Here is a 22,736-nt window from a genome sequence, read left to right as displayed (position 1 = left end):
GTTATACTGCACACCAACAATCCGGAAGTATTAGGTTTGCCCAAAAGTTTCTTTCGTAATTTGCACTCGATTATTTTCTGCGGCAGTGTTTATATAAATAGACAATCTAATTTCTTAGACGTTGATGTTGTAACAGTAATCGAGCAAAATGAATCGTACACAATTCAATAATGTAACATTAGACATAAAATATTGCGTATGTATTAATTATTAATAAAACGAAAGAAACTTTTCAGACAACCTAATACTTGGCGATAATAACATTTTTCTTTTTCTATTTCATGGATGCTTCTTTATATCCCAAGAAAGATTATTCGATAATTATTAATAGTTTAAAAAAAAAAAAAAAAAAAAAATCATGAAAATCACCCACTTTTAATGCTGTCACTCTGGAATCCCCCTTAGAAATATGTTCGCAAGGTCCCGGCGAAGTGACACGGTCCTGAGCCTCGAACGGCTTGTAGGCTGCGCGCGAAACGACGCCATAAGTGGGGAGAAACCATTCGAGTTCGTAAACCGTTCGAGACGCGAGGATTTCTTGTATCGTAACCGAAATTTCGTGTTCGTAAGAAAAATGTCTCGTTCGCATGAAACGTTACTACGCAGGCGAACAGCGTGGCCTCGCTGGGAAGACTGTACAGCGACCTCGACTCCGGCGACGACGAGGAAAGTCAGAATTCGAGATCGAACGACACGTCTATGCACGCAGCCGACGAAGTGGACGAAAGTAAATTCTTCGCGGGTGTCTTCACGTCGCAGAGATCCGAGGAAGATCTCAACGAGTACGACAACAATTTCTTACGATAGCGTTAATATTTTCCCGTGGTAAATCTTCGTTTTATTCTGTTCGATTATTCTCGTTGGTTAGGTACAACGTGTTCTTCGAGGAACTGGGTAACCTGCAATCTCAGGTTTACCTAGCGAGGTCCTCGACGGAACAGTCGTTGGTCGATCTAGTAGACTCTGTTGAGGAGCTCGCGAATGGTACGAGGAAAGACGATCCGGAAAATGATCGAACGGAGAAGGATAGCAGACCGATCAAAGTATTCGACAACATGCCATCGAACATGACGGATCAGCAGGCGTACTGCGTGGTGGCGAGCAGAGTGAAAAGTGTCATCGGTTTCGTGAAGGTCGCGTACCCGGATCTGGTCGGCGGCGATGGTCTCGGTAAGGAAGAACCGTTGCACAACAAAGACAGATGGGTCTGTCGATCGAAGCTTCTCACGTGCGTTGAACGGGGCCTCCGCGGCGGCACGCTGATGCAAGAGGTGGTCTACGATCTCGATGCTGTAGCCTCCAACGATGTCTCCGCGGACGGTCAAGTTTCGAGCGACAAGACTTTGTGCAACTGGGACGAGAACAGGATAGGGAAGCGTTGCGGCGACGCCAAGTACTTGCACTTCGAGTCTAGATTCGAGAGCGGTAACTTGAGGAAAGTCATTCAGGTAAAATTCTAGCGGCGTTTGAAACTTTACGAATCGAAATTGAATTCATTCCTGTCCGTTTCCTAACAGATAGGCCCGAGAGAGTACGATCTGATCCTGACGCCGGACGTGAACAGCGGCTCCAGGCACCAGTGGTTCTATTTCGAGGTATCGAACATGGAGGCGAATCTTGCGTACACGTTCAACATTATCAACTGCGAGAAAGCGAACTCGCAGTTCAACTTTGGGATGAAGCCGATTCTCTTCAGCGTGACCGAGGCCCAGCTAGGTAGACCAGGCTGGGTCAGAACCGGCGCCGACATCTGCTACTACCGCAACTGTTACCAGCGACCAACGAAAGGGAAGAACTACTTTACGACATCGTTCACGGTGATATTCCCTCACGCGTACGACGTTTGTTACCTAGCGTATCATTTCCCCTACACGTACAGCAAGTTGATGAGCAACATATGGAAATGGACCAAGAGGGTTCCACCGAACGCTTACTTTCGCGCAGATAATCTGTGCGAGACGTTGAACGGAAACGAGAACCCTCTGTTGACTATCACTTCTTTGGATTCGAAGAGTAATCCTATACAGGTGAGTTTAATTGCAGCAAGTTAAATACCGGGTGTCCTATTTAATTAGGTGTTATCTTAAGGGAAAGGTATACAGTAAGGCCGATCGCACACGGACGCAATTGATCAGTTTCAAACCACTTTGAAACTAGTTGCATGCGACCGTGGATCTAGGTAAAACAAAGATAGTAGAGTAGGCAAAACAAAGAGCGCAAACGGTTTGCAACAGTAATTTCAAATCGGTTGCGCCCGTGTGCATTCGGTCTAATAGTTTGAAACACCAAAGGACCTGTGTCAGTTTGTTGTTTTTTTTTTTTTTCAAATCACGTGTCTTCGAGAGTTTGTACAATCTCAACTTAAATGGGACACCCTGTATATTTAAACGCGCCACGTTGGAATTTGGATCGCGTTAACATTTATCTGTTTTCCAGAATCGCAAGGTAATATTTCTGACGTCGAGGGTCCATCCAGGCGAGAGCAATGCCTCTTGGGTGATGCACGGAACCCTCGAAGCACTGCTGAGCAACAATCCCTGCGCGTCGAACTTACGCGACGACTATGTGTTCAAAATCGTCCCCATGCTGAACATCGAGGGAGTGGTGAACGGATGGTAAGTGACACGTACGTTGTTATCGGTTCGCCACTTTTTGGGATCGACGACACCCGAAGGACGAGAGAAATTATTTCTGCGTCTTGAGAGTGTATTCGTACCTTTATTAATATTCAATTACACAAGTTACACATTCGCGGTGTGTTTACGCAATGGATATTTAAAGATCGATGCGACGATGACTTAATCGTAGCGATTAGAGAACTGTTTCGCGATACCGAACTACACGCGTGCCGATTGTCGTACCTCTGGATGACAGAAACGTTACGATCCATGCTTCGTTAATCGATAACATATAGCTCGTTTGGCATTCTTCGAGCTCCAATTCTTGGACCTTGTTTAAATATTGACAGAAGTTCGATCGAGAGCGTTCGGTCGAATCGTTGCACGATACTGTTCAATATTCGGATCAAAATCATCGAGAACCGGGGAGAGAGTCGATCGACTGTGAAACGTTTCGTCTTGCAGATGTACGAATAACGTTAACTAAGATGATTACTCCGATACCTGTGAAGTGGCGCTGACGGACTCCCCAACCCTACACCAATAATGATTCCAGTTAGCCTTACCAAACGATAATAGTTCGCTGTACGTTTCTTCCTGTTTCTACCTTAATGCCTGAGATCCCACGCGGACCAGTTCTCACGTTCGTGTTATTATCTACGAGCTACGAGTGAATAGCTAATAGTTAACGATACGTATACCGATAGAAGGCGACCGAAAAATAGAAAAAATTGGTCGCGACGCGGATACGCAACGTGTCCGCCAGTGCCACAGGTGTGCGATTAAGGTCGATCGAATTTAATGGTCGAGTAAATGCCCTTGCGAAAACGATGTTCGACTATCGTCGAATGATCGTCGGCAGGAGGAGACCCTCTACAAATTTACAATTTCTCTCTCTCTCTCTCTCTCTCTCTCTCTCTCTCTCTCTCTCTCTATCTTTTGCTCTCTCACGAGTAACCTTTTGGTCTTTTAGGATATCTTCGAATTTAATTTAAAACGCGACGACTCCCACTATCGTTTTCGAATCATCTCCAATGGCTTTGGGATCTCGTTCTCCTGCCGACCGAAAAGCTCAACGGTCGAACACGGGGGAAAAAATCCAACGAGCACTACCGATAAATTCCTCGGATCAGAACGAATGACGAGCGATGATTGACGCGAACGACACCAGCGCTACGCTGACGGTGGCGTCCCTCGCGCGATGTCACGATATACACGCGATAACGTACTAATACATATCTAGTTCTTCGGGAATCTCTCTTACTTCACTTATCAACGAATAACGCGACGCTGTCTAAAGGGTTTTGAAGCGTTACTTGGACGGAGGATCTAATACTTTGCCGTTGGTGCGTACTTTAATGTTGTACCTGTAGGCCGGTTCCGCCTCTGGCAGGATCGTGCTACTGTCGTCATCCTGATCCTTCATCATCGACGACTCGGCCGCCTCCGGTTGGTCGTTCGCGTAATAGTCCTGGATGCTGTCGTACGGCCCGACCGTGTGAGCATCTTCCAACCCGTTGTTAGGGGACTCGGTCTCGGACTGGGTCTCGAAGTAATCGGCCGATTCTCGATGCTCGACTTTCATGTCGGAGGACGATCGAAGGGACGATCGATGGATCTCCCGGGTTTTCAAACCTTCGAACACGTTGTCGCTCCTAGCCTGAGGTGCCTGAGGGCTGTCGGTGAAAAGGCTCGTGATGTCCGGGAGATGATCGGGCCTGGCTTTGTCCAGTTCAGCGTTCGTGGGCTCCTCGTGGTCCTCGGTGACGACGGGCGAGGACGTCGACGGCGTTATCGGTTGCTGCTGTCGCTTGTCAGATGCGGGAACGGCCGTGGTGATCAGCCTGCCGACGACCGGGTCTTCAGGTAATTTTTCATCGACGGAACTTTCCTCTTCCGGTGTTGCGTTCTCGTCGATGTCGCTGTTGTCCTGTGTCTCGTCGTTCTTGTTGGCGTTGGTTTCCTCGTGGTCGTTGACCTGGTCGTCGCTGGCTGGCGCCAAGGTGGTTGTTATGTAGGGTCTGCGATTTCTGTAAATTAGCGGCTGGGCTTAGGGGAGTTTGTCGCTGCCTTGCCGGAGCCATAGATCTCCAAACGAGAAGGAGCAGATTTCCCTCGTTTGTAACAGCGCTGTCCAAAGTAAGTTTCGGAATTTGCCGGTAACGTTAATTGATGTTATGTTAAATGCGTACGTCTCACGCCTCACTTATGGACAGCACTTGTTTATACTTGAAAATAGTTTTTTTTAGGTACAACTGATTTTTAACTTATCAGGAATAAAACGTCCCATACACGATATGATCTATCGTACGACGCCGTCTTTTGCCATTAGGAATTGGAAACACCAATCGCCGCAATTTTTATCAAAACTTTATCGAAGCAACTTCGATCGATTCCTGATATTTTTGCGATAAAATTGATATCAAAGACTACATAATCGCGGTAATATCTTGCGTCAAATGTGAAAGGTTGCATCGTGAAACGTCTCGTCGTACGACAGATTTGGGGCATGCCCAACTTCTGAGGGATACGACGGCACGCGCCACAAACAATGCAACTCTCATTCAAACGGTCGATGGGACTCGTCTAAGTCGTTGGTCGTACGACAGATCGTATCGTATATGGGGCGTTTAAGTTAGAAAAGAAACGAGTGATCGTAAAGTGTCGTGTGGTCGTGGTGTGATAATGGCGTTAATCGTGGTGTGATATTATGTTTAAAGCATTATTAGTGAAGAAAAGTATGAAACCATTACCTGTATAGTTCGATATTAGTGCGATGTAACTACATGTTTGACAAGATCAAACTGTATTCGATAGAACGATAGGTAGTGTTCACACTTTCTTAAACGTTTGCGTGTAATGTGCGGTGTGACTGTTGTCGTTTGCGAGAAGCGAGAGAAGGCGCAATTGATTACAAGCTGCGTTGCATTATTGCATTTCATTTTCGTCGTATCGTATTAATATCACCGATAGCAAGCGAGTACGTTCGCACGACACCAACGGATATCGTGCTGTTTCCCAAGTACCAATCTACTTTACTTTCTTATTCAGTCTATATTATTTCGATAAAGGGCTATCATCTGCACGGAAAAAAAAACATTCGTTCGATTACCAGACAAGATTGGGATTTTAATTTGCACGCGAACTCTTCGCGCGTAAATTATCCCTTCGAGTGCTATGGACGCATATACGCGTCCAGAGAAAGCAATCCTCTTTGCATATCTTATCGGTTTCTATCGTGTAACATTTTCTTGCCCGTGCCCCATCTACATTCACCTTAGAGGAACACGTTGAAATCCTTCGATAGTCCTATCTGTTTATCTCTCTCTCTCTCTCTCTCTCTTTCTCTCTCTTGGCAGTTTCGTGTATTTTTGTGACAAGTATTATCTCACCTCTTACCCCTGAGTCGCAGAGACTGGAATGCTGCCGTAGTTGTAGTAGTAGCATCTTGTTTGCTCGCAGATAAAGTCCTTAACCAGAGTGCAGTCCTGCGCTTCCCAGGCTAACGTGGGCGCCACCATTGCCACGCATCCGTCGGCGCTGCCGCTGTCGCCGCTGTAACGAGAAAAGTGTCGAATTTAGAATTTAACACGTTCACGTCGGCGCGGTGGTACACGCCGCCCGATGGGACGTAGAAGTTGCGAGCCACCGGTGGCGCACGTCGGCGTGAACGTGTTAAATCAATTCGGTCCGAAGTCGTTTATCGATTCGATGCACGCGCTTCCGGGTAGAGGCGCGAACCGTGGAAGGGACCTCGACAATTATCGTTCGTGATAACGAATCGTTGTCCGAGCCATTGTCTTCGTGTACACGATGCAGACGCAATCGAGTTTACTTTTGTCCGTGGCGCTTGTCTTTGTCGTTCAACTTCCGGTTCTGGCGAGACCGTTGACCCCTCGGTTCCTATCGCGTGACTCACAGGTAGATTCGGAGGTAGCATTTCGAAGGTTACAAGATTTTCTTAGACAGCAAGGGTTGATGTTCGTTTTTCTCTTCCGAGAAGAGAAAGTTTTCGTTTATAAAAAGCATCTCTGCGCGTGTTGAGATTTCTTTACGCTACACGAGTCCAGAGGGTGCGCAGCTGTGTCCCATCTTGACTTGTTTAGACAAAGTATAGGACCGACAAGGTTTTCGAGTACGTGACGAATTCTTCGTCACTGATCTCGCGTTTAAATAAAGTTTAGAGTCACTAGCTATTTTATTTTACCCCCTTCGTAGTTTCGCGAATCGTAAAACGTTATTTAAAGACCCGTGGAGAACGTTTCGACGGAGATTCGACGCGACGCATTGAAATATCATCTTAATAGCCGAGACGGGGAAGTTTATCGTCATTGAATATTTTACGGCTTGAATTCGTTACCTTTCGCGCGCTACTCGTTGAGGCTCTGTGCCGGGTGGAACGTCGGCGGGTCTGTTGCCAGGTCGCCTCAACATGTAGTCGAAGGTGGCGTTGAAGGGCAGGCCTGTGCTCATCCACAGGAACATGTCTGTGCCCAATTTGTTGCCCGATGTCCAGAAATCGTACTTTACGTAACCGGCGTTCTTCAAGTACTGCGTCATCGTGTCGGCTTTTTCTTTCGTCTCGAACGAAGCCAGCTGGAGACCCAGGGAACGACAATATTGGTAGGCCAGGAAATAATTCAGTTCAGGGCTGTAAGGGTTCATCCTTGACACGAAGTACTGCACGCCGTCCAGCTGGATAGTTGTGATTCTTTGAGCTGAAAATTGATGTTGCACGAGTCAAACTTGCACCGGTACTGTAAGAGTCTAAACGAAAAATAAGGCACGGGGATTCGAACACACGATCCTCGGATCCACAGTCGACCGCTTTTACCTACGCGACCAATCCCGTACCCTACGTTTCGTGTTCTTATTGGACTCCTTATTGTTGGGTATGGGAGGCGCGGATACTACACTCGGCTATCCTGAATTGACATTCATTCGCCCTCGAATGTCCGTTTTCTCGGGTTTCGCGTCTCAACAACAGTGCGCGCCGCGCCCTCTTTCGCGAATGTACTCCCCTCTCTCTTTCTCTCTCGGGTTTCGCGTCTCAACAGCAGTGCGCGCCGCACCCTCTTTCGCGAGTGTACTCCCCTCTCTCTTTCTGGAACGTTGTTCTCTCTCGACGCCTCATTGTTGCCCGCTCCACCGTCCTTCGCGTGGCATTGTTGTTCATCGTCACTGGCCGGTCCTCTGCCGCTGTAACCCCCCATCCCGGACGAGCCCCCATATGTAGGAGTTTAAACGAAAAATAAGGCACGGGGATTCTCGAAGCCACGATCCTCGGATCCACAGTCGACCGCTTTACCTACAAGACCAATCCCGTACCCTACGTTTCGTGTTCTTATTTGACTTCTCGTTGTTGGGTATGGGAGGCGCGGATACTACAGTACTTTGCGAGTAAGTCAAGCGTATATAATGTTCTGTGTCGCATGGAACAACTCGCGTATTTTCTTTCACAGTTCTTTGTATCGTAAATAACGAACGGATGTCGTTAGGCAATTCGTGTTACGAACATGGAACATCGCTCTCTATTCTGAAAGGGTTGATTTACGCGCATATGCCGGGGCAAGTGTTTTTTAATAGGTTCAACGAGCACTACAAGCCTGCGAGTATTTATATCACCTTTCTTTCTACTTCGCGTATGGGTTACGCTATTGTTGCGTTATATCGCTTAATGAATTCGAATTCGACTAATTAAAAAATTACAGCGTGTCTAATTGACGCCAGTTGCGACGATGCGATGCGTTCAACGCACAAGCGCGCGAAAAGATATACGCAGTATATATAGACGAGTTCCTAATTTCTAAGTCTTTCGATACAACATTGAGATAAATGGTCCCTCGAACGAATTCATATAAGGAGCTTGGAAAAATGGGAAAAAATAAAACTTTTTTCTTTTAATTTTTTTTTTCCTTTTAATTAAAATTTAAGTGATTCCGAACAGTTCTGTGCACACAATTGAATGTAGAGTACCGGAAGTGGTAACAAAAATTGTTTGAAAACCTTGTTTCCAATGTTTTGATTCCCAAAAATCCCATCACCTTTTCTTTGATAATTGAACTTTGTCGTCACTTCCAGTGCTTCGAATTCAATTCTGTTTACAAAGAACTGTTCAGAATCGCTTAAATATTAGTAACAAGAATTCTTTTAAAAGTGACTTTTTTTTTCATTTTTTGACGTTTCAAGCCCCTTAAATACGTTTCCAAATAAATATTTATGCTTTCTTATTTCGTCATCGCATGTGCCAACGTATCGCGGGTACACTCGAGCAAGGTGTCTTTCGATTCAACTGGTACGATGCGATCGATCGAGTGTCGCGAGCTCCCAACAAAACCGGACGAATACAGAAGGAAATTCCTTTCTCGTTACCGTATTATCTCATCGAGGCACGTCTCCGTCGTTGACTTCCGACCAGGCCACGAATGGCAGTCCCAGACACAGGAAAATCGTCGCGTGAATTCTAATCTGCCTGGTATCCTATTTCAGTAGCGCAGCGGGGAACCGTTACGACTAGGAACGCGCGCGAATAATTGCGTCTGTTAATTTTTCGAACGCGTACCGCAAAACGCGAGGCTGTTTAGAAACGTCATTGTCAACGTCGCGAACAGTCTTGCCGCGCCAATTCCGACTTGCATCGCGGCCGCTATCCATCTTTTTCTTCCTCGTTGATCACGGAACGAATGGTAATCGTGGTAAAGAAGTACGATGTTTACAGAGGTACGTCGGACACTCGATGGCGTCCGATGGTTGAACGCGCGCGCAGCTCGGAGTCATTCCCTGACACGATTTTAATTTACCTTCGGTTGTGTACACTTCACCGACGCCATCGTTTCAGCCGGCTTCGCAATGACTCTATACGTTACGATAACCGACGTGTTAGCACGATTCGCGCACCGTGTGTGCGAGTTCGTCGAACTTGTACGGCTATTTGGTTAACTGTAGTTACGAATTATGACTCGTTTAGGCGTTCGTATAGCCTCGAGGAACGACGTGTCGCGTATTAATTTTACGTCTTCGCTCGGTACGTAAGGACGACCTCGTGGTTTCGAATAAAATTTACGAGCGATCGCGCGACGAGGAATAACACAACGCGCAGCAGGGTAAACGTGGGAACGAGTGCGAGCGTTCTAGGAATTAGCGAAAATCGCGCGAAAGAAACAAAATCACGCGGAGACTTCACGGGGTGCACGCGATGTAAAAATGTTCCGGATCGTGAAACCGGCGGCGCAGGTGGTGGTAAACGACCTGAAGGCCTTGAGACGTCTGACGCCAGTGTTCCCGCGAAACAAGACGCTTGCCAGAACGCTTCGAGTCGCGATTTAATTCACGAATTACACGTGTATTGCCATTAAGATTTAGGGTCGAGTAAGAAATACGAAAAGTTCAAAGTATCGTCTACGATAAAAAAAAAATCGCTCGGTGTAGCACTATGCGATAAGAACGAATCGAGAACGACGGACCGGTAACGATCTTCTCTTTGGGTTTCGAGTGTACCGGATGTCTGTGTCGATGTTTGTGAGAAAGAAACGTACGAGAGAAAATACAGCAAACTTCGATGCACGCGTGTGGCAGTCCCAGGCACGCGAAAGTCGTCGCGTGAATTCTAATCTGCTCGGTATCCTATATCGGTGGCGACTTATCGACTCGATCAAGGATCGACAAGAGCGAACCTATGAACTCCATACGTTCCCGAAAGATAAAGAACGCGATCGTCCGACTACAGCGAGAAAGTAAACCCGGCGCGGGTCCACGGATATCCAACGATCCAACATCGAGATCGACCATCGATCCGGAGGAACGAACGACGCTCGTTGCTGTAGATAGTCGACGAGGTGCTACTAACCTGAGGCGAAGGCCGCGACGGCCAGCAGCAGCAGAGCGATTTTCATGTTGCCGTGTGTCGGTTAATCGATCAAAAGCAGCCGTTTCCGTTTCCGACTCTCGGACTACACCGGATGTTAGTGTTAGGGTCGCGTTCTCGAACTGGCCTCGCGCTGCGCCGTGGGCCCCCTTAAGAGTCTTCTGCCCGGATCCCGGAGGAGGGGGTCGTTGAAGATGATTCACTGGCCAACCTAGAGCAGGACGAGCGAGCCCGCGAAGGGACGCGGGTGCGAGCGGGACGGCGAGTACGTGCCGACGGGGGATACAAACCGATCCGAAATGTAATTTACCTCTTCTTTGGTCGTGCGAAAAAATCGGCGAGCTGACGGGGTCGTAAAAAAAGGACGGTTCCAGAAGGGAACGCCGAGGGCCCGGAGGGTTAGAGAGGACGGCGACAGTGCGTTCGTTGACACGGCTCCGTGCGCGCGAACTTGGCTCAGAGGAACTTTGCTCAGAGGAACTTGGCTCGGAGGATCGGTATCGAAGTTCGGCGAATCGCTGGACCGAGGTCGAGATTCCTGGATGACTGTACGCTGCTCGATACCGTTCAAATAGCGAACGAACGGTCGAAAAAAGCTTTCTACGTCGATCGCGTGCAACGTCGAGTCACCTCTTTCGTTTCGATGTATTTCACGGGCGTGAAATCGCGCGATGAAGAGGAATTCGACGCATGGGTACTCCCCTGGAACGAGATCGAAGTCGCTCTTTCGCGCTCGGTCGAATCGGGAAGAGATCTCGGACTGCGCGTCGCATTTCGAGAGCGAAGAACGAAACGTGAATGTAGTTTACTGGACGAAGATCGTTTGTTGCTGGAACTCCGTGCTCCGCGCTATTTGGAGTGCCGGTGCGAGCTATTAATAACGTGGCCGTGTCGTTTGGTTTGTTTTACGTCGAACGTCGCGGTCGATGGAATTCGCCGCGGCGTTCCTTCACGGTCCTCGTTCTCTTCAATGGAATTGTATCGACGGCCTGACGCAAAAAGACCCCGGTTTCAAGGTAGACTTCGTTTCCAAGCTCCGCATACCATCCCTCAAAATCTCTGTTCCCCATCCGAAACGATGTCATCGGTCGACGATTAACGACGTAATGTTCCAAGCTGTCGCCGAGGAACGCGTATCGCCGGCTTAAACGATACCGAGCCATCTTTCGATAGGGCTACCGTGCGTCGTCGTTTCGCAGTAAAGCTTGTTTTCGTCTTATTCGAATTTCTTCGGTGAGACGTTTCGCTCTAGAATTTTAACGTTGTAAATTTCATCGGGCTGCGTTGATTGCCCGAGGAGGCTTGCACGGCCGTGATCGAGGAGCATTACGGGAACGATCCGCGCGCTCGATATATTGCACGGTGATCGAAGTGACGGTGGAATCCCCCTGAAAGTCGGTACGCCGAGCGTGCAGGGGTTTGAACCGGTTCCCTTGTTAAGCCTTTGGCGCCGTCTATTCTTATTCCCTCGGTCTTTCCGCGCTTAGTTTTTTTTCGCCATTGGCATTGAACGACCGCCATTAAAAGAGGCATCTTTGTCTTCTGAAAAACGTATAATTGTTTTGCAATCGTTCAAACGTATCCAGCTAACTTTTATCGGTTTTAATGCGCACCTGTATTCGACGAGGCGCTTCGTAACCGCGGCGCTTAATTATCCCAATGCCGAGCGAGACCGGTAATAGACCATGCCAGTTACGATACCGCGAAGATAGCTGAAATCTCGGCTCCCCGAGGAACGATTTTCATCTTAATGCATCGGTGGATGTTGGCACCTTAACGTAGCAACCGCGATCAACGCCGCACGAGATTCCATCTTGCAGCGTCTTCGTCGTGGGCCCGTTCTTGGGACCATATCGACGGCGCAGGCCGCAAAAAGGCTCGTATCTCAAGGTAGGCTTCATTTCTGACCACGTCTTCTCGTTCGAGTGATCACCTGCCCCTGGAATACATCTCGCGGTCTTGACTTTTCTCGTCTTCCAACGAACCTCGCGACTCGCCGCCGGCTTGCTTTGGTTACGATACGCAACCAGTATCGGAGTAGAGTAAAGTCTCCTTAACCCATTCGAAACCGATCGCACACAGTGCGTGCAATCGATGTCCGAGGCTATAGGACCGGTTGCACACCGTGCGTGCAATATTAATAATGACCGTTATTCCGAGTAAAGTAGTCGTCGAGATAAAACAAAATTTGGCATTGGTTTTGTTGCGTACAAAAAAAATATTTCGAATGGGTTAAATGCACTAGCTCGGGTCTGGGTTGGTGCATTTATCATAGAGTTCGTCTATTTTCTGATGTTAAAGAATAGGACAGAGCGAAAATACCGGAATAATAAAAACAGTTTTATCGTTGCATTAGCGTTGTCTGACCGAGATATCCGATCCCGGATCGTGTTACTCTACTCGGCGATCGAACTCGTGGATCCCTCAAGGGGTATACTCTCCAGTGGTGGAGATGGTTTCTGTGCATTTATCGCAGAGAAATTTGTGCATCGAAGATGACTTTTACCGTACTGCCTCGAGTAAGAAATCCTTTGCCGATCTTTCTTCTTCTTTTTTCGACTAACGTCCGATCGACTCGATATCCTGCGATCATTGCTGGATCCACCGATCCAAAGGACGAGAAGAATCCTGGCGAATCTGATATTCTCGTCCCTGGTGTCGTCGCGATCGCAAAGGACGCGCGTCAATTTCTTCGCTCGTAACGGCTTACGCGTGTAGACGAGTACTAGCAACTATTTTTTCAATCGCGATAACTCAATGGGACAGGTTCGAACGCATACCAAGTGCTCGTGTCGCGTTACAGGAAACCGATACTTGGCGTATAATTATTTCGTATCTTTGTTATCGCGCATAGTAATTAAACTTCCTTTCGTTTACTTTCGTTCAGCGAATCGTCGTGCTCATTATCGCGTTGTCAGCCATAGGTATTTCAAGTTCACGACTTTCCCCTGTTCCGCACTGGAACCGCGGGTAGAATTGCAGGTACGAATTCACCATAACCGTGCGTTTCGTTAACAAACAAGGTTGCTTATCTCTCGCGAACCGTCGAAAAGCAAAAAGGAAAGGGAACAGGAGCGCGGTCGGATCTAGTATGTTCCCGAGTCCCGTGGCTCGTTGCGTGGGTCACGTTTCGCTGTTACATTGGCGCAGGTCAGTTTAGCAGGTCGAATTCTCAGCGACGCATTCTCATGGGAACGCAGCCAGAGCGTACACTCGTGCGCACTTGGGTCCGGCAATGCCTACGGGGTCTCTGTCCGTGGCCATATATCGGCGAGTGAAACGAAAGCAGAAGCTCGATCCTGGATAAACAAGCGATCCTCCACCACCTTCCTCTGTTCCCTCGTCTTCGTTCCACCTTTTTGCTCGGTCTTCTTCGCGCAAACGGGACGCTAGGAACAACTTCTCACAAGCCGAGTCAAGGGACTTGGTCCTTTTTTGTCGAAACAAAAGCAAAGAAACGGCAGGCTCGGGGCTGCAGGCAACGCTGGCGCTGGATGAAGAAGAAGAAGAGAAGAAGAGACGAAGAAGAAGAAGTAGAAGAAGACGAAGAAAGCTCGAGGATAAGAAGGAGCGTTGGTAGAAGCAGGTAAAGGAAGAGTAGAGAGGATGCTACAGAAGGATTCTCGAGGTCTATTTCAGGCCCTGCCAGCAATCGCTATGTAAGGCCCCCTGTTCGTTCTATCTTTCTCCCTACTCCCTGGGGAAGAGGGCCCTCTGTTCTTCTGCGCGTTGCTTTCCGTCACTTTTTCTCCCAGGTTCTCTTTCTCGTTCGTTCCCTGGCCACGGAACAAACTCCTCGGTTTTAGCCCGCGAATAGCCTCGGCGTTCGAGACGATCGGAGGAGCCGTACTGCCCCGAAGGCTTCGGCGCCGTCGACTCCTTCCATTTTGATACTTCTAGGAGACAGTGATCCTCATCGTTCTGCCTTTCTCGATAGCCTCGATGTCGAAGCGCTGTTCTTCGATACGTTTCTCTCCGATCCTACGACTCGTGGATACCAAACAACTTGCCTATGCCAATTGTTTATAGAACGTCCCGAACTCTGTTGGTTCCTCGCGACCTGTTTATCCTGTTATCAACGCGTTCGCGCCGGCGCTGCTATTTGTGATTCTCGCCATCGGGCGGCGCGGCGGTACACGCCGTCCGATAATACGCGAGTGTGAGCCACCGGTGGTACACGCCGGCGTGAACGGGGTAAAAGAACACCGGCTGCAAAGCTCGATCCATCGTGCGAGAAAGGGTTGAGAACACAGCCGCATCAGCAAAGCCGAGTTTGTTCGAGACGCGGCGCATCGATTACGTACCCACGCCTCGTTATGCGGCACGCTGTGCCCCGTCCATATATTTAGACAGTGCCCATCTCTCGGGATTTAATGCGATTATACAGCCCCGCGAATCGCTGCAGGAAAGAGCGAAAACCGACGCGGGGAGACACGCGATCTCCGGCGTGCTCGCCAAAGAGGTGGTCCCGAGAAGAGGACGCATCGCGACCTCCTCTCGTTCCCTTCGACGAAAGCATGGAACGCAACGACGCGGCCGCGGTACACATGCGATCGCCGATAGAATGCAGAAATGGATGATAATAACAGCCGTAGCCCCGCGTACGGTCATTAAATGCGCCTCGGGCTGTGCCCACCATTTTACTTGGGCCCCCTGTTCTTTGCCTCTGTTACGCGCCCCCGGGCCGTGCGACGGAGTGACCTAGAACCTGAAACCGTGAACCTCCGATGCGCTGCTTTGCGGTTACAGGGTCGAAACGAGACTCCTGCCGTCCTTAGAATATTATCGAGGCTTTCCCAAAGTAGCCTTCGACGTTTTAAGGTTTTACGGGAGGGCGCCGCGACAAAAACTAGCTACCGGTATTTATCGAGACAACATTTTGCAAGTTTGAACCTTTATGTAGTGTTTGTAAACCAAAAAATGTCGAAAAAATTTTTCTTTGCATTCCTGGATCCTTTCTTTCTTTTGGAATCATTTTCTTTTTTATTGCAAAGAAGAATTGTTTAAGGATTAGTTTGTTTACACCATCGAATTCAGCATCGAGAACTAAATAAAAGTACAAAGTTTCAAAATTTTGATAGCTAGTTTTGATCACCCTCGTTTAATATTAGGTAAACCCTCTACCAACGAAAACTCTCGTCTCGCGGATTTCTGTGGAGCGTTTCGACTACTAGGAACTATCAATTTAGCCCACGTCAGAGACAGCTCGTCGAATGTTCGCTTCGTTAGATCCTCGCCTCGTTTTTTCAATTTTATTTCAGGCCACGATTCCGCTTCGACCGTTCTTCTCTTTGCCTCGCATTATATAGTTTCTCGGTATTGCACGGGGTTACCCAGAAGAATTCCACTCCGTGGAACTATGCCCACAGTACGGCCCAGACGGTCGGGCCTCTAAATTAAATCTCGTTCCGGATAGGCGCGAAATCTATTCCCGGCTCGCGCTGGGACCATTCGTTTGGCAACGGAAATCTCAAATGAAATCTCAGGATTTATTCGATTGGTGGTCTCTTGGCCGTGGGTAAAGCGCGAGGAAGAGATATTTCGCTACGCGTGCTCGAAAGCGGTCACGGTCGAGGTAAATTGGTTTTCGATGACGGAACACGAATGACGTCGGCATAAAATCGCCCGGTACGTCCACGGATAATCGCGTGGCGATTTTCTAGTCGCTCGTCCTTGGAGTTTAGCGTTTCCGGATCAAAGAACACCGTTACTATTCGGTAATCTTTTATTAGCGGGACCGAAAGGTAATCAAAATTTTTGTTTGCCGACGAGAAACATTTATTTATTATAGAAATTTTAAACGGAATTAAATAGAAATTAAATAGAACTTTTTGATGATACCATTAACAGATGCGAGACATTTTTTTTTTTTGGTAGCGATGATTCAGTTTGAAAGAGTAACAAAAATCATCAAAGTATTATTATTTAATATTAGATCACACTCCGTTCCACTCGCGAAAATGAAATTCGCGGTGGATGGTATTACATATATAGTAAAAAGCCGGCGTTTACGTTCTCCAAGGAATCGATCGCAAGGGCTGCTCCCGGCTAGAAGAAACGGTCGTTCCAGGGCGCAGAGGAGTCGGCGAGTGAATTCCGCTCGCCCTCTTTCCCGGGTATTCGTAAAAAACGGCGGCTCTGTCGAGGCCTTGGCTTCGCGAAGGAATGCAAATCGGGACTGGTCACGAGTATTCTAATGCGCGGTTAGCCCTTCGGCCAGCCACGATCCAGAACGAATGTCACTCGGTCGTTCGCTATCGCTGACGCTATAAAGATACTCGCATGCTCCTGTCGCCGTGCTCCTGTTGCCGGTCGCGCGTGCAACCTTAAAACCGGCCCACTGATACGCGTGAGGGACACACGAGATAACCGCGGGAGCTACACGAAAGTGCATCGGGGTAATTTGCACGTTTAAAAGCCGATACATCGCGACAAATTTAGCACTCGCGGTAACTCGCATATCTCGCGCTATGTGGAGTTTCTCGGGTGACCGCTTCGTTATTTTCGAGAAAACTCTGCGATACGCGTCTTCTTCGCAGGGTGGTTTCTCACTCCCTCGGATCGTGCCGTTACCGATGGACCGCTTTATTATTTAACACATCGCGGATCGAATATATCGCTAGTCGAATATTTATAAATTAGTTACGATTCGGCAGTAATCAAACGTAATTGTCCCGTTAAATATTTATTTCCAAGGAAAACTATAAAAATGAATGATTTTTCAATATCTTTCAGTAATTCGCTATATTCTTACTTCGATAGTAATTTTGTAAAACACGCGACCAAGTGAAATGGGACACATCGAAGTTTACACGCGTGTATCGTTTACGAATTTTCGGAGTTTCCGCATCCACGGAAATAGGTTTCCTGTCGGGTCCAGACCTCGCGAGAGAAAGATGGCGGCAGGGAAAAAAGGGTTCACATGATCGAATCCAAAGATAACCTCGGAGAAAACGCCGCGAGACGCGAAGAGATGAAACGAACGATAGAGCCGAACGGACCGAGCGGCTGGTAAAGTTCACGGAAGAAACGCGTGATACGTGGAAGACGACCGCGAAGAAACGAGGGTTTACAAGGTACCCGAGGATTTCGTTTTACGATTGCAAGAACGGCCCGCGAATTTTTCTTCGCGTCCGCTCCCCTACGATCTATCCGGCGTTCCTAACCCAGAAATATCGCGATCCGGAAAGCCGCGGCTGAATCGAGAAAATTTGAATAAACTCGGAATGGATCCGTTTCAAACGCGACTCTCGACCGATAAAGTTACGAGGATAAGTTTGCCAGATGAACGCTCGTTAATCGTAATCCAACGAGCGGCCAAATAATTCACCGGATTTTTACCGGGCGCGCTTACGAAGCGCGGCGGTATCTTTGAAGATCTCACGGAGCAAGTCCGAGACGAGCAGACGGTTAAGTGTAATTTGTACAGGATCTCTCAAGAGGTGAGAGAAGTTCGCGGTCAAGGCTCCTCCGTTCAAGTCATTGACATCGCGCTGCTGGCACGAACAGACTGATGTTGCCCATTACATCGGGTGGCCAATAAAACGGCAAAGAGGCTCGCCGTACGAACGCTTCATTGTCATTTTCAAATACGAACTGCGACGTCCGCGTCTTCTTTTTGCCAGACGAAACCCGTTGTTCAAATAGTTGCGCTTCGCCGCAGCTGCAACCAGCAGTTTGTTTAATCGTACTTAACGAACAATACTTATTTTACGTTATTAGGTTTGAGTCACCGATGCCGATCGCTTAAATTTCACGTTTACACCTCGTAATCGTTTCGTCCTGTTTCGTACAAAACTGTTAAATATTTCGGTAAATGAAACGCTCAGGTTTTATCTCCATTAGACACGCGAGAAACTTGTAAATATAATATAATTAATAATATAACATGGAAAAGGTACGACTGTTCTACTTGCAAAAAGTCCCAGGTTCTCGCACACCGCGCTTGCCTCGAACAAACGAAAAACGCGTCGCGATACCTCGCGAAGGCGCCCGAAAAGTTACGCTGGTTTGTTTTTGCAAAACTCAAACAGAAACAGTCGAAGAGGGAATTCGGACAAAGATATTCGATTCGATTCTTGATTTGAAGTGACGAACCATTTTGACAATAGTTATAGTACTTCGGACAAAGATAGGGTACGAATCACGTGGAATAATATTTAGAAGTAACGGGAAAAGATCTAGCAAGATCGGCCAAGCCTGTTGAGTCGACGTTAACAGAAACGCGGAAATTAGTTCCATGCGAGCAAAGTCGAACCATCTTTAGGAACGTAGCGTCGGTTTTGCGATCGTTAACGTAGGACGAGATGTACTTTTGCTAGGACGTAGTCGCGATAATTGTCGCTTTCCTACTATTCGCGTCAACTTTTTAAAGAACAACCGAGAACCTGTAACGAAGCACCGATCAATTCTCGAAATAGAGGTACGGTTAGTCGATCGAATCTCGTATAAATGTCTTCCATCTCGTCGGAGGCTGTTCGAAGGAATTCCCTTTACATCTGCGAAGAATGTTTCGATGGTCTGTCGGCGAATGGAACGGTGCGAATCAGTCTTCGTGAAGAAAAAGGTGGCGCCGTACGTCAGCTCTGGAGACGATTTTGTTTTAACACGCGTCCGGGACGAGCAGTTCTTGCCGGTTTTTATCGGCGGTCGCGGTTATTCTCGGCCGGACGAAATCTATTATCCCCGATGACTCGTCTTTTTCGACGGTTTCTACGAGTGTCCGCGGGTAAACGTCCGCGACGATGGAGCGTTTCTGCGCGTACGTCGTTCGCAGGTGCATCGTCACCGCGCGACCATTATTCTTATTATTCCCCGCCATCTGCCTGGACGCAAGATACCGATCGTTACGTCGCTATCTTGAACGTGTCACGCGCGTCTGGACTACCTTAAAGACCGGAAGCGATTACGAGGCGTCAAATTGCTAATGTTTGTATTACGTGGCCGATGTCTCGATCGGCCGAACAATCGCCGATTCCTGTCCGCGATTACGCGTGTAACGATTGTTAATCTCGCGGTGAGCGACTTCTCGCTTCCGTGTCCGATCACCGATAATCGTTATTTATTATATTTCTCGTCTCGTATTCGATCTTAACGCGCCCAATCCGAAGCTTTCGATAACGTTAGCCAACGCCTCTCCGTGTAAATAGTCCGCGTTTCAGTTTATCGAAATAAGTATATTATTTGTTTCGCGATCGATGGAAACGTTCAATGTCGACGCATAACCCGATATCAAGATAAAATTTTTGTTCGAATTGGCAGCGACTCATCGGACCGATCGACGTCGCGAGCAATTACCGTAAGAAACTTTTGAACGATTCCGGGAAAATCGATAGCGGCACTTGATATTCCAAGTATCGGGCATCGCGTACATCTCGAAACAATGTCAAACGACAGGTAGAAACGAAGCGGCGGTCTCGGCGGTCTCGGCGGTCTCGGCGTTGCCAGGGGTCCACGGTATCCCGCTATTAGCTATGCGCGACGCGGAGGCGTCACTTCCTCCCGACCGACTTCCGGCCGCCGGAAACGTCCTTCTAACCGCGGCTGAATCCTTAAATGAAAACGATCTCTGACGAGGCCTTTCTCCTTCTCGGTGCAACTAGCGAGCCTCGACGAGCGGCATCGACGTGCAAACCGACAGGGAATTCTAAAACTGTGCTTCCGAGAAATTAATTTCGCCTGGTACGCGCCGTAAAAAGAGATCTCCGGTGTACGTACTGTCATTCTTCGATTCGAATCGATAAGAATAACGTAGCTAACCGCGTTTAAATTTGCGATCAGGGAGCTTTGTCTCTTCGCTAAGAAACGAGTGTGCGTTAAACACTTATATTCGTTCGATTACAGTAATCGTTACGGGCTGACGAACGAGGACTTGAACAGACGATGGAGCAACCCGAACCAGGTGCTTCATCCGGTCATCTACCACACGAAGGGCTTGATGGAGTACTGCACCAGGGTCCTGCAAAGACCTCCCCATGTTTTCGTCGACTATCACGGCCATTCACGGAGGAAGAACGTGTTTTTCTTCGGTTGTTCAAGGTCGGGTTCTTGGAGCGCCGCGGACAGGGCGAAACCGGACCAGCCGGTGCAGTATTTGGTAAGGGACGAAAGAGGATCGGCTAAGTATTATTTTTAGAACGTGCGCGTTACACGTACCGCCGGTGGGTACGTTGCTACGAACGGTTATCTAGCGCGATCTATCCGAGTCAATTTACGATCGAGCAGTTATCGCGAGGGAACCATAGGTCTCGTACACTCTCGTTGCCAAAATGTTTACTTTAAATCGTAAGTTAAGGGGTTACGCCGTTAAGGATCTCTAAGTAAACCACTTGTTATCGATTGGATATTCCAGGAAAAACGGAACTCGGTTAAAATCGTGAACGCCTTTATTGCGTACCGGTTTGGTATCGATCGCCTCGCGTAACGAGTCGGAGCTCTTAGGCCGATCGCACACGGCGCAATCGATTTGAAATTAGTGTTGCAAACCGTTTGCGCTCTTTGTTTCTACCTACTCCGCTATCTTTGTTTTACCTAGATCCACGGTCGCATGCAACTAGTTTCAAAGTGGTTTGAAACTGATCGGTTGCGTTCGTGTGCGATCGGCCTTATGGAATCGGGCTTTTGTTTTTCACAACATTCTTTTCTGACGCGCGAAATTTGAACAAACCGTATTACACATCGCTACTATTCGATACCATCGGATCGCGTAATTTCAAGTTTCGCTACGTGACGCGTTTGCGTTTCAGATGCTGCCGCACCTAATGCAAAGAATATCCCCGGCGTTCGCGTTGCCACTGTGCTCGTTCAAGGTCGAGAGGAACAAGGAGTCCACCGCAAGGGTGGCCATATGGCGGCAGCTAGGTGTTCACAGGTACGTCGTGGTCTCGGGGAACGATCTCGCGATCGACGCGTACGCTTCTCTTCGCGCAACAGCGATTTCAACGTCCCGCCGCTCCAACGTTCGATCCCTTCGTTTTGCGCAGAAGCTACACGATGGAGAGCAGTTTTTGCGGATGCGATCAGGGAGCGTTGGCCGGTTTACACCTGGACACGCAACATTTGAAGACGATCGGCCAGGATTTCTGCCAGGCTTTGTCGATGATGAACCAGTGCGGCGACGACTGGAGCATCGATAAGTACGTTCACAGCGCGTAGTTGCCGCGATAGTTGCACCACTCGCGATTAGTCTCTCGCATATCATCGGGATTATTGCCAAGTGGCGTCTTCGCTCGCGTGATCCGATTCAGGCGATCGATCAGAAATAGAAACAAAACGAGTCGACACCCTCGAATCTACTTATCCGAAGGAGATATCGCGTTGCACGGGGATGCGAGCTTTAGGACAACGGGTTTACGGCAAAATAGACAACATTTTTTTATCTAAATAAAAAATTTCAAATATCGAATAAAAGATGAAATTTTTATTCGATGACTTTCGGATAGAAAGAATGTATTCAACGGATGAAGATAACTTCAATTTTCTTTACCCGTCGAGATGACATATAAAAGTATTTATTCAAAGTAAATGTATTCGAGGGATAAAGATAACTTAAATTTTCTTTACCCGTCGAATGACAGATAAAAGTATTTATTCGAAGTGAACGTATTCGAGGGATAAAGATAACTTAAGGTTTTAAGAATTTTACGGAGTAACGTCGCAAAGTACCCAAAGTCGTTCCTCGATCAACGATCGAGCATTTCATCGATCAACGTGTCGTTGGATACAGGTCCCAGCTAGTGGAGGGCTGCTGCCCGAAGGAATGCGTTTTTCAGAAATCCAGAAGGATTTTGAAATGCATTCAGGACAAACCCGCGAACCACCATATCATTGGGATTTCTTAACAAACGATTAAGTAGACGATCTAAGGCAAGGCTGTTTGAAAACTTGCTATTAATTTCTTTGCTTTCGTAATGGTAAGCATGGCATTAAAATTGACGAACAGCGATAGATTTCGGAAAACTTCTAAAAGCGAATCCACAGAACTTTTAGATTTGAAATTGAACCAAAAATTTGTTTCTGACATCACATTTTTAATATTTAGTTCACGCACTCGCACTCTCGAGACCTGTACAAATACTGTATGCGTGATCGATTTGAAATTAACGGTGTGAATTGTCGGCGAGGTAAAATTCAAAGAAAGGTTTTAAATTGTGATATTGAAAGTAAACAATTTTTTATTCAAGCTTCATCGAACTTCACAAACATAACGAAAAGCACGATATATCGTGGAAATACAACATTCGTGAAAACAATTT

General features: G+C 47.7%; 2 protein-coding genes across 10 annotated transcripts in view; one reads left to right on the top strand and one right to left on the bottom strand.

Moving 5' to 3' along the window:
- The window catches only part of LOC128878914 (cytosolic carboxypeptidase 1-like), a 32,753-nt gene that overhangs the window by 9,453 nt on the left and 564 nt on the right, over window positions 1–22,736 (top strand). For 6 of the 8 annotated variants that reach the window (XM_054127597.1, XM_054127587.1, XM_054127616.1 and 3 more), the window contains 8 exons: window positions 607–782; window positions 869–1,448; window positions 1,518–2,027; window positions 2,437–2,615; window positions 20,326–20,578; window positions 21,228–21,352; window positions 21,465–21,617; window positions 22,208–22,347. In XM_054127597.1, the coding sequence (XP_053983572.1) occupies window positions 607–782; window positions 869–1,448; window positions 1,518–2,027; window positions 2,437–2,615; window positions 20,326–20,578; window positions 21,228–21,352; window positions 21,465–21,617; window positions 22,208–22,322 (2,091 nt within the window). In that variant the 3' untranslated portion in view covers window positions 22,323–22,347. Of the gene's footprint in view, window positions 1–606; window positions 783–868; window positions 1,449–1,517; window positions 2,028–2,436; window positions 2,616–20,325; window positions 20,579–21,227; window positions 21,353–21,464; window positions 21,618–22,207; window positions 22,395–22,736 lie in introns of all 8 variants that reach the window. The other 2 variants (XR_008457522.1, XM_054127602.1) reach the window with 2 other exon arrangements.
- Window positions 2,651–18,317, bottom strand: LOC128878959 (uncharacterized). 2 transcript variants are annotated; one of them, XM_054127656.1, is made up of 4 exons: window positions 10,465–18,317; window positions 6,979–7,336; window positions 6,018–6,173; window positions 2,651–4,648 (listed from the first exon to the last, which is right to left on the bottom strand). In XM_054127656.1, exons 1-4 carry the CDS (start codon window positions 10,508–10,510, stop codon window positions 3,931–3,933), a joined length of 1,278 nt encoding a protein of 425 aa, XP_053983631.1. In that variant the 5' UTR covers window positions 10,511–18,317; the 3' UTR covers window positions 2,651–3,930. The 2 variants fall into 2 exon arrangements, with proteins under 2 accessions (XP_053983631.1, XP_053983640.1); XM_054127665.1 differs by having other exon boundaries at window positions 4,512–4,648; window positions 6,011–6,173.

This window comes from Hylaeus volcanicus, chromosome 1, assembly GCF_026283585.1.
Source record: "Hylaeus volcanicus isolate JK05 chromosome 1, UHH_iyHylVolc1.0_haploid, whole genome shotgun sequence".
NCBI classification, from domain to species: Eukaryota; Metazoa; Arthropoda; class Insecta; order Hymenoptera; family Colletidae; genus Hylaeus; species Hylaeus volcanicus.
Note: the sequence above shows the minus strand (reverse complement) of the source record. Positions and strands in the feature narration are given on the sequence as shown.